This window comes from Musca domestica, unplaced genomic scaffold, assembly GCF_030504385.1.
Source record: "Musca domestica strain aabys unplaced genomic scaffold, Musca_domestica.polishedcontigs.V.1.1 16, whole genome shotgun sequence".
Lineage (NCBI taxonomy): Eukaryota > Metazoa > Arthropoda > Insecta > Diptera > Muscidae > Musca > Musca domestica.
Window position 1 is genome coordinate 7,347,999 of NW_026712219.1, and position 10,837 is coordinate 7,358,835.

The 10,837-nt window shown below is 36.5% G+C and overlaps 1 protein-coding gene across 1 annotated transcript; it reads left to right on the top strand.

Moving 5' to 3' along the window:
* Positions 1-7,865: 7,865 nt before the first annotated feature.
* LOC101899513 (phenoloxidase-activating factor 2) lies at positions 7,866-9,438 on the top strand. Its single transcript, XM_011297918.3, has 2 exons — positions 7,866-8,307; positions 8,365-9,438. The coding sequence occupies exons 1-2, from the start codon at positions 7,915-7,917 to the stop codon at positions 9,241-9,243; spliced, it is 1,272 nt and encodes a 423-aa protein (XP_011296220.1). The 5' UTR covers positions 7,866-7,914; the 3' UTR covers positions 9,244-9,438.
* Positions 9,439-10,837: the final 1,399 nt, after the last annotated feature.

Sequence of the window (10,837 nt, forward strand, 5' to 3'; positions counted from 1 at the left end):
TTTGAAATCAGATAAAGATATATATGGGAGCTATATCCAAATCTGAACAGATCTCGATAAAATTCAGCAAAGATATTTCTGAGCTGCATTTGATTTATTTGCCAAAATCGGATGAACAATATATATGGGAGCTATAGCTATATCTGAAAAGATTTCGATCAAATATTGCATACTTATTTTCAGGCCTTATTTGGTTGTATATGCAAAATTCCATACTATTCGGGCTGATATTACACGTTTGGTGCACAATAAAAGGCGAATCGGACGAAGATATATATGGGAGCTATATCTAAATTTTTACCGATTATCTCCAATTTCAATAGGGTTCGTCCTTGGGCCAAACAAATGATATGTGCAAAATTTCATCTGGATAGGACAATAAATGCGAACTGTACTTTGTTCACAAGAATACATGGACAGACGGACGGACAGACAGACGGACTGAAATGCATAAATCAACTCAGAAAGTGATTCTATGGAGATCCTCAAAAGTAACTGTGGGTCTATTTCGCTTCCTTCTCCATGTTACAAACAAATACACAAAGACATAATACCCTTACCACTATGTGGTGTAGGGTATAACGATTTTACCACCTCTTTTGGTACCTCCCCACAAAGAGTGACAATTGTAAATACTTACAGGGTGAGATAAAAACTACAACAAAGTCAAACGCCATAGTCGATCGTGGTATCAGAATAAACGCCGAATATTAAAACGAAAATATTCTGGAGGGTGCATTAAAGCATTGGGTACGCAAACATTTTGGCCGCAGACCTTGGACATTCCAACAGGACTCAGCACGCGCCATCCAAGATTGGTTACAAAATGCGGTTCCTCGCTTCATTTCTAGCGCACAATGACCACCAAAATCTCCGGATACCAATCCGTTGGACTATTGTTTCTGGATTATTTTGGAAAGTAAGGTTGGCACTAAAAAATACCAAAGTGTCGATCACCTCAAGCAAGCGCTTCGGCGGAAATGGGTCGAAATACCGTAGAGCAATATTCGGGCAGCGTGTAACGGTTTCATTGGCCCTTTAAAGGCCATAATTCGTGCCAAAGGTGACCAATTCGAACAAATCTGCACTTTTTCTTAAATTTGATGCTATTTCCGACATTTTTTGGTTTCATTCAATAAAATTAAAAAAAAAATGTAAAAAGTATGGCGTTTGACTTTCTCACCCTGTATATTAGAATTTATTTGGGAGCACTTCTACGGCAACTTTTTTAGAAGACTTTAAATTGAACCCGAACAAATTAAAATAGTCTTGTTTTCTTGTTGGGAAATGTAACGAAACATTAGATTAAAATTTTCAAATTATTTTATATTATACTTAAAACAGTATTTTGAATAAGTCTCTCTCTCTCTCCCTACAATAAGCAAGATGTTTTCGTTTAATTGAACAAATATTCCAGAAATCTCTTCTAAACTTTTTCAACAATCATCGTAAGAATAAATAAATGAATAATAGAAATACCTAAACAAAACCCAATGAAATCTCACTGGCGTACAAGACGGGTGACGGTTAGTGTTCAGGGAAAGCGAAGAAAATACAATAAAATAATAACTTGAATGTTGTTCTGCAACAAATGGGACGTTCGTTGACAGAGGGAAAAACAAGACGGAACGATACAAAACAATTGTTCATCCAACACATTCATTATTTTATCGATGCTTTAGCATGGCAAACCAGATGAGTCTTGGGCTTATGTTTGTCGAAGAAGTTTGCAGTGCCTGAAAGGAGACAACAATGTGACAATTTTTGGGAGAAGGAATAAATAATCAAAAAAAAAAAAAACGTACTAGAAAACTAGACAACACAATTTATGCAGTTTCTTATCAATATAAAAATACCTATTTGGGGTTCATATTAAGATATAATAAAACATTTTACTTCGTATCAATACAGGGTTGCTCATATTCGACGGACCTTTGGGCCCATTCCAATCGACGAGGCGTGTCCGCAGGCAACATTTCTGCGTCAATTAAATTTTGTACGGGAACAAATGCAAATCAATGCGAATAATCCGTTGTAAAGTGGAGCGAGCCATGCCCAACTGCTGAGAACGGCGTTTTTGGGATGTTCTTGGGGACCTCACAACACTGGCTTGTACGGCAGCGATATTCTCGGCCGATCGCTTTGGTCGACTTTTATATGGCCTCTTCGGATTAGAAAGAGCCTTACCAGTCGAAAATTTTTGGTATACTTCACAATTGACTTCTTCTGTTGAATGTAAATTTCAACTATTTCAGAGTGCTCGCGCGGCTTGTATTGGTTCATGGTAAAAATCTGCTTGGACTGACGCTTCAAACGCGGTATGTCATTAAGCGATGTGACATATCTGTCAAAAGTTATGGCGTTGCCAGATGGGTCCGTCGAATATGGGCAACCCTGTATTTTAAGAAAACTATGGAAAGTGGTCGTTGTAACGTAGGATATTTTCTAGAGTTGATACAGCCTGATAATTACCATGTGAAGTATAAAAAATTATTACGGGAAAAATCTAGCAGATAATGAAAGTAGATATAAGAAAAGAAGACACGTGGATCGGCGTTTTAAAATTTTACATGGCAAAGTAACCTTAATAGAGGGGACATGTTTCCCCATCTTCCACACATTTGGAAATTATTAACTCTCGATCCAGTCAACAAAGGCGTTTTTTGGTCTTTTTTTATATATGGTTAAAAACTCCCTTTAAACGAGATCGCAGTAAGTCAAAATTATTTCTCATAAAACTCTACTATAGGTCCTAGAAGACATTAAGGGTCTAAGTCTTACCTAAACGCCTAGAATGCATGTATATTAAAAATTCATTTGTGCAAAAATCTCCAACAAATCCTCATTTTAGAAGAATGACATCAAAGACAAAAATATTCTTCAACAAATGTTACTATAATTTACGAAAATATATCTTCATTTTCATTGTATCCCAAACATTTTTATATCAATCTTCCGATTAAATTGCGAAAATATTTCTTAATTTTTTGATCAATTTTTCCAGGAACTTTTTTCGAGTTTACGCCTGAAAGTAGCATAAAATGTAGTTTTAGGTAAAACGTGTCCAAAGAACAAATACATTACTTAATATTTCACTACTAATCTCAGAATAAATCTTGTGTCTAGGAGCAATAGTTTTTATGAAAAATATATTCGAAATTTATTTACAAAAAGTGAAGAAATATGTCTTAACCTTTTTTTAACTGATAATTTTACACGTATCCTATCCGAGTCAAAATCTCCCTTTATTGTTCATTTTTTTGTAAAAGTGTCCAAGTAAAAATTATTCCAGATCAAATTTTATTTTCAGTCTCTGAACAAGAGAAATTTGTATACTAATCATATCATAAAAATGGCATCAATTTTTTAAAGGAAACTTATATTGATTTCTGAAAAATTTAGCACCTTTTTTAACTTCCCTGCAAATTTTCTTATAATTTCACTGCACAATAGTCAGTCTTTATTGTAAAAAATATCAAGACGACTTCATAGTACTCGTTTTAAGATCAAACAATGAAAGAAGTTCTGTGTTGTTTTGGCCAAATATTGTTAAGGCTCTTTTATAGTTTGGCCATATATTATGGTAATCTTATATTTTGACATATATTTCCCAATATTTGGGATAGGACTTTGATATTTGATAGAGATCTTTGGATTACACCCAAAACTATTGGTATAGAAAATTTGGAATAATCGCCGTGTAAAGAATAGTGTTGGGGATGAGTTCAGAATAGAAGGCTATTTTTGGAAATGTCCGCAAAATATTAATGAAATGGACAAAAACAGATTTTTTTCTGATCTATAAGTTGCTGAATAGGTCACAATTGTTAGGGCACGAGCCTACCATTTTCCATGGTCATCGGATAATAATAGCCTGTGAAATTGACCATAATTTAAGTGTTAAAAGTTCCAAAATTTCCATGCAAAGCCGAATATTTTTAATAGTGGGAGTTATATAGAATGTGTTTTTTTTTTCGAGAGAAGGACAAAGGCCGAAGTGTCAAATAGCAGATGATTTGATGGGGAATTGAGCCGAAACCTTCAAAATGCCGAAAATCAAGACCTACATTGAATATTTTCTGCAAGGATTTAAATTATCCAATAAGTATGCGAAACGTCAAATTACAGTTGATTTTGTCGAAAATTGGGACCGATATCTTCAATATGCGAAAAATCGGGAGGTACCATTAATTGGGAGCCACAATAAAAATGACTTGAAATATTTTTTGCGAAAACCTTAACCAACGGTTAAAAAGTAGATCTGCATTGCATAGTTTAGTCAGGTATTAAGTTAAGCTATTATAAAGCGAAGTTTCAAATCATAGCTTATATGGTTGGAAAATGGCTGTGCAAAATATAAAATACCACAATCAGAAGGAACCTTCATATGGAGGTTATAACAAGAACAAGTAAAAAAGCTGTAATATTGACCGGGCCGATCTTTGAATACCCTCCACCATTTGAACAGATTTTGGCAATTTTCAAAAACAAAAAAAATTGAAATCCGTTAACAATTCTTTCAAAATCTTTAAAATGCCGAATGTAGCCGTTGTCTATACGACTACGTAGACCTACATAGGTAACTTTTGTCATAAACCATTACTATACTCAAATGCTGGAAAAACTTAAATACTTGGATAAAAAAGTAAGAAAAGGCTTTAGTCGTGCGGGGCCGACTATGTTATACCCTACAACACTACAATATTTTAGAAGCCCCCTTATGTCCAAATCCATATTGGAAGATTTCGCTTTTGAAATTAGGATTTTGACTAGGGACATTTGCCCAACATTTATGCATTCCGTCTGGCTGTTAGTTGTTGTAGTCCATTTTACAGATAGATTATATTTTGGTCATCCAAAATGCTAGAATTCTTCCCTGTCCTTAACTCTCTTCACAGGCGTGTCGATTGGCTTCAATTGTGTGATCGGAAAAACATTTCTATTTAATATGAACCCTTAAGCAAAAGCAAGAAGCCCCTCTGTATCTCCAAATCTAGACTAATCTATATGATTTTCTTGTCTACGATATTTGGCTATATTCTTCCAGGTAATCAGCATAAAAAAGCCAGAAGTTCGCCTTTTGTGTATTTCGAATATCACCTGTAAGTAATGCTGGTATTTTTTCACACAAAAGTAGTGGTCCATTGTACCCGCTGTCCTAATTCTAACTTTATGCGAGATTTCGTGTCATTTGGTTTCTATTTGTGACCTTTATAACGGCTGCAAAATCAGGAAAATTTTTAGTTGTTGGTCGATTTAAAACCCCTAATATATTGCGGACATCTTTGAAAACAATAGGCCTAGCCCTTCTGAGCCAACCCTACCCTAGTGAAAATTTTCGTGAGGATCGGACGATATTCGCAATACTTATATAATATCCCCAACCTGTGTTGTAAGGTGAAAAAATATTACAAAATATACACTTCAATATTATAAATCAAATTGAAGAAATCGCATGCGATAAAAAATATGAAAAAAAAAAAAAATTCACAAGATACTACAAAATCTATATTAACATCGTTATTGGCATATTTTTATGCGATTATTTTAGATTTAATTCTTTTATGTCAAGAGGGCATTCTGAATTAACAAAATTTGTCAAAATAGGTCCAGCCATTCTTGAGATATACGCATTCTAGCTAACATCCCCTTTCTTTGTATATATACACTGTATATATTTCCTTATATATATCCGATATATTTACTATCGGCATCTACGTAACGGTGAGAATTGACCTGTTCGTCTATTTGTGAATTCGCCGGGATTAAAAATATTCGCGGTTTAATGGAAAATGTGACTTTTATTTAACACAAATATTTTGGTCTATTTCACCCAGTAAATATAATATTGCCCTAAGCTCTAGCCCCATGCTAGATTTGATTGGTCTATAATTACGACTAGCAGAGCAACTGCAAAAAAAAAACTGAATCAAATCCAATAGGCTTCTATTCTGGCCCTAGCCTCACCTACATTCTAAATTTCGTGAAGATCGGGCAATAATTGCAAATTAACATGGACAGACAGACAGACTGACGGACGGACATACATAGCCTGATCGACTCAGCTTGGCACATAGTGCTTTGATTACTTTTGGCAAGGAATTAAAATACACGCTAAGAATACGAAATATCAAGCTTTAACTTATTTAGAAATTAGAATTGAAAGAATTGAAACTCTCAAAATCAAGAGCTACCGATATGTGAGGGCATATAAACCTACGTTCTATATATGGTGGAGCACTTAACTCAATAAGAATTAGACACATTAAGTTACAAGTGATTTGGGAATTGGAACCAAAACATTCTAAATAGTCAAAATCTAGAGGCACCGTTGTATGGGGGTCATAGTTAAGTTTTCAGTAACTAGCATGTACATGGCCAAGTCTCATTCATTAATTTTAAAATACAGGACAAATACAGTTAAATCGACATAGCATTTTATGCTTACCAGGTATATACAGTGTAAGATAAAAAACTGCAACAAAGGCAAACGCCATATTTTTATTTTTTTTTTATTTTATTGAATGAAAGCAAACTAATGTAGGAAATAGCATCAAGTTTTAGAATAAATTTAGATTTGTTCGAACTGGTCAACTTTGGCACGAATTATGGCCTTCAAAATGCCAACGAAACCGTCACAAACTGCCCCAATGTTGTCCTACGGTATTTTGGCCCATTCCAGGCGAAGTGCTTGCTTGAGGCGATCGACACTATGGTATTTTTTGTGCCAACCTTGCTTTCCAAAATACTCCAGCCACATTAGTCCAAACGATTGGTATCCGAAGTTTACGGTGGGCATTGTGGAGAAAACCAAATTCGTCAGTTCACCACTTTTGACCAAGCGAAACAACTCTTTAGCTCTTTTAAGTCTATTTTCTTCCTGTTGCGGTGTAAGTTCTTGCACTTTTTGGAATTTCATTTTTCAATATTTGACGAATGGAATACTGCGATATGTTCAGCTCACGAGCCATTTTTCGGCAACTGCTATGCGGGTTTCAATCATGTCGCTTCCTTACTTTTCGAACCATTTCTGCTGATGTTGTTGTTTTCTTCCGTCCACTTCCTTGACGTCGGGCTAGGCTACCGGTATCACGGTACGGAAATACGGATACAAGAGACGGATGCGCACACAAAATGTTTAATCAAATTTAAATGCTGGAGTGCTCTAACGATAGCCACTTGTGGTTTTTCAGCCAAATACAAAATCAAATCAAACTATCACGCCTGAATTCCATCACGAATAACTTTTTTCTGGAAAACTCTCACCAAAATGTTTTTGTACGCTTCTAAACAATATAATGAGCTGTCACTGGAATAATTTTAACAGCGCTCAGACGAGTGGTTTAGAAATGACAGCAGTCTGAAGTTGGTTGCAGATTTTTCATCTCACCCCGTATATAGACTGTATGAGGTTACAAAGACGAATATTTCGAGGAGTAGCAAATGGAATGACAAAGGTAACATTCATCTTATATTGTATGATGGTCATTGGATTATGAAAAATACAAATACATATTTCAAAATGGAAATTTCACAAATTACCAATCTTACGATCGGGAAATCAACAACACCAGACACCAAGAGAGATCAAAATGATGCCGGGTTTGATTTCGCTTTTACTTTTAATTTCGCTAACTATATTGGTATTTTCCCAAAAGCCTGGGTTATTGTACGCAATTAAGAAATGCCGGCTAGCTTGCCGCTTGGAATGAATTCCGCAATGAATATTTGTGTAAATAAAAATTTCGTCGATGATAAGAACGTTTTGAGGTTCACACAATCATTGTGACCTTATCAGTAGCGTAAAAGCCCACATTGTCTGCCAGCGCATACACATCTCCTGCATTGCTCAGCTATAAATAAAACATTAAATTTAACGATCTCAATTAGTTGACAGAAAACAGCTCAGAAAGTATGATGATGTTGAAGGTGACTACATTATTGACAGTCGTAGTACTGCTACTGACCGGCCGCTCGCATGGTCAGGGAGTATCGTTGACCGATTTAATAAATCAAAATTTCGGAGCTACATCGAACCAAACAAATACTGCAGAGCTAAGTGGAGATTTGAATGATATAATCAATGATACTTTTCTAACAAAACCGAACAAAACAACTACTCCCGATTTCAAAACAACAACTACGGCACCAGGTGTTTACAAATCATGTGGTCTTGAAAAGGAATGTGTACCCCGGCATTTGTGTTTGGATGGACGGGTGAATACGGATGGCATAGGTTTGCTCAATATTCGTATTGATGGTTCCGAGTGTGCATACAATGAGCTTTGCTGTGCTCTTTCCGATAAGGTACTGTTGTTGAACTTGAAATCAAATATTTAATAACTTTCTCATTGTATTTTGTAGACAACCAAACCAGTGGTACCTCCCGTCCCCCCAGTACAGCATGATGGCTGCGGTTGGCGCAACAAGGACGGCATTGCATATCGAATTCAGGGTGCCCGCGATAATGAAGCCGAATTCGGAGAATTCCCCTGGATGGTGGCCATTTTACGCGCCATGGATTATGTTGGCGACATTATATACCAGTATGCCTGTGGCGGTTCGCTGATAGCCAAAAATGTCATCTTAACTGCGGCCCACTGTGTCATCAATCGTGAAGCAAACGAACTCATTGTTCGTGCAGGCGAATGGGATACCAAGACCACCAACGAAATTCTGCCCCATGTAGATCGACGTGTAAGAGAAATTATCCGACATGAACGATTCCATAAAGGTGCCGTCTACAATGATGTGGCCCTGCTAATCCTAAGCGAAGACTTTCAGTGGCAGGAAAACATCCGTCCCATCTGCTTGCCAGAATCAAGTATGAAATTTGACCACAGTCGTTGCTATGCCACCGGTTGGGGTAAGGATAAATTCAGTAATGCAGGTGAATATCAAACGATTTTGAAGAAGGTGGATGTGCCCATTGTACCGCATGACACATGTGAGGCGAATTTAAGACAGACACGTCTAGGTTTGCACTTTAGCCTGCATGAAAGTTTCATATGTGCCGGTGGTGAGAAGGGTAAAGACACGTGCAAGGGTGATGGTGGCTCACCGCTGGTATGTCCCATGCCTGGTACCCCAGATCGTTTCTATCAGGCTGGCATTGTGTCCTGGGGCATTGGTTGTGCTGAAGAGAATATTCCCGGTGTTTATGCCAATGTGCCTCATTTACGTTCATGGATCTCGGAAAAACTCTCAATTCAGGATATTCCATTCAATGATTTTACTCCTTAAGAAATGAACGTTTGATGATGGAAAGTGTACTAGTGATATAAACATTTTATAATTTAATATTTTTTTATACATATAGATTTGTAAAATTTTGGTGTCTTATTGTCTCATCAAAGTCCAGAATATGATTTGTTGAATTCTACTTTTAAAAAATCTTAATTTTTGGGTACTAAAGAAAGTACAACTTTAAGAGCAGAATATGAAGTGGAGTATTTGAAATTTAGTACTAAAAGCTACGAAATATTACACTGTTATAGGTATGGTGTAAATAGGCGATTTAAGTCGATATTCGTACTTAAAGCATACATAGAAGTGTCCAAATAGATACAAAATGGTACGACTAATAGGAGGTAGAGCTTTCAAACTTTAAAGCTAGGACTTTCAAACTTTAAAGCTAGGACTTTTGACATGCACTAGGGTCCATATTCTTGAGAAAGGTTGAGGGTATTGAATAATTTCTGGAAACTCGTACTTTAATGGTACAACAAGTATTGAAAAAAGATCGAAGTTTTCGGCCAGAGATAAGTTTAAATAGGCCTGGTTTTTTTGGAAATTCATACTTCGAGAAAACAAAAAGTCCTAAATGTAACGAAATGGTACAACATCATTAATAAGCCACCTGTTCTATATAGGGTTTAAGGTAAGTTGGAATTTTTTGAAATCCACACTACGAACTGTTCTTGCAGAGAAATTTTGCACAAGACTCATTCTTTGTAAGAAGGGGTAAAATGAGGTGGTAAAAAGTAGTAAAAGGGAAAATTAAGTTATTTTACGATCTGTTAGAGCATCGCACAAGAGTAAGTCTTTCTGCAATTTGAAACAATTCCGGTAAAAATATATCAAAAATCACCAAAATACCGAATATTTGGAGGTAGCCTCTTATGGTGATATATGAAAATTTTAGAATAAGTTTAGAGTTGTTCGAATTGGTGACATCTGGCACAAATTATGGCCTTCAAACGGCAGATGAAACAGTCACACGCTGCCCGAATTCTGCTCTGCGGTATTTTGGCCTATTCCCGACGAAGCGCTTGCTTGAGGTGATCGTCACTTTGGTATTTTTTAGTGCCAACCTTACTTTCCAAAATACTCCAGACACAATAGTCAACGTCAATTTTGGTGGCCATTGTGCGCTGTAAATGAAGCGAGGAACCTAATTTTGTGCGATGATGCTGAGTCCTGTTGGAATGTCCAAAGTCCCAATGTCTGCGGCCAAAATGTTTGCGTGCACAAGGCTTTAAAACACCCTCCAGAATATTTTCACGATAATATTCGGCATTTATTCTGATGCCACGGTCGATTAATACGAGCGGAGAGCGATCATCGGCTGTTTTGGCGACCAACGACATCACCATTGCCGGCGTTTGGGTTCTGGTGGCCAACCGAATGTGCACATTTTCAGCTGACCTCTTTGGAAAGTAAACACGATCATTTCCTTTGTTTACAAACTTTTGGACAACGAATGTTTTCTCATCAAAGAAAACCAAATTAAGCAGTTCACCACATTCGGCCCAGCAAAGCAACTCTTTAGCTCTTTTGAGTCTATTTATACCCTACAACACTATGTGTTGGGGGTATTATAAGTTTGATTGGGCCA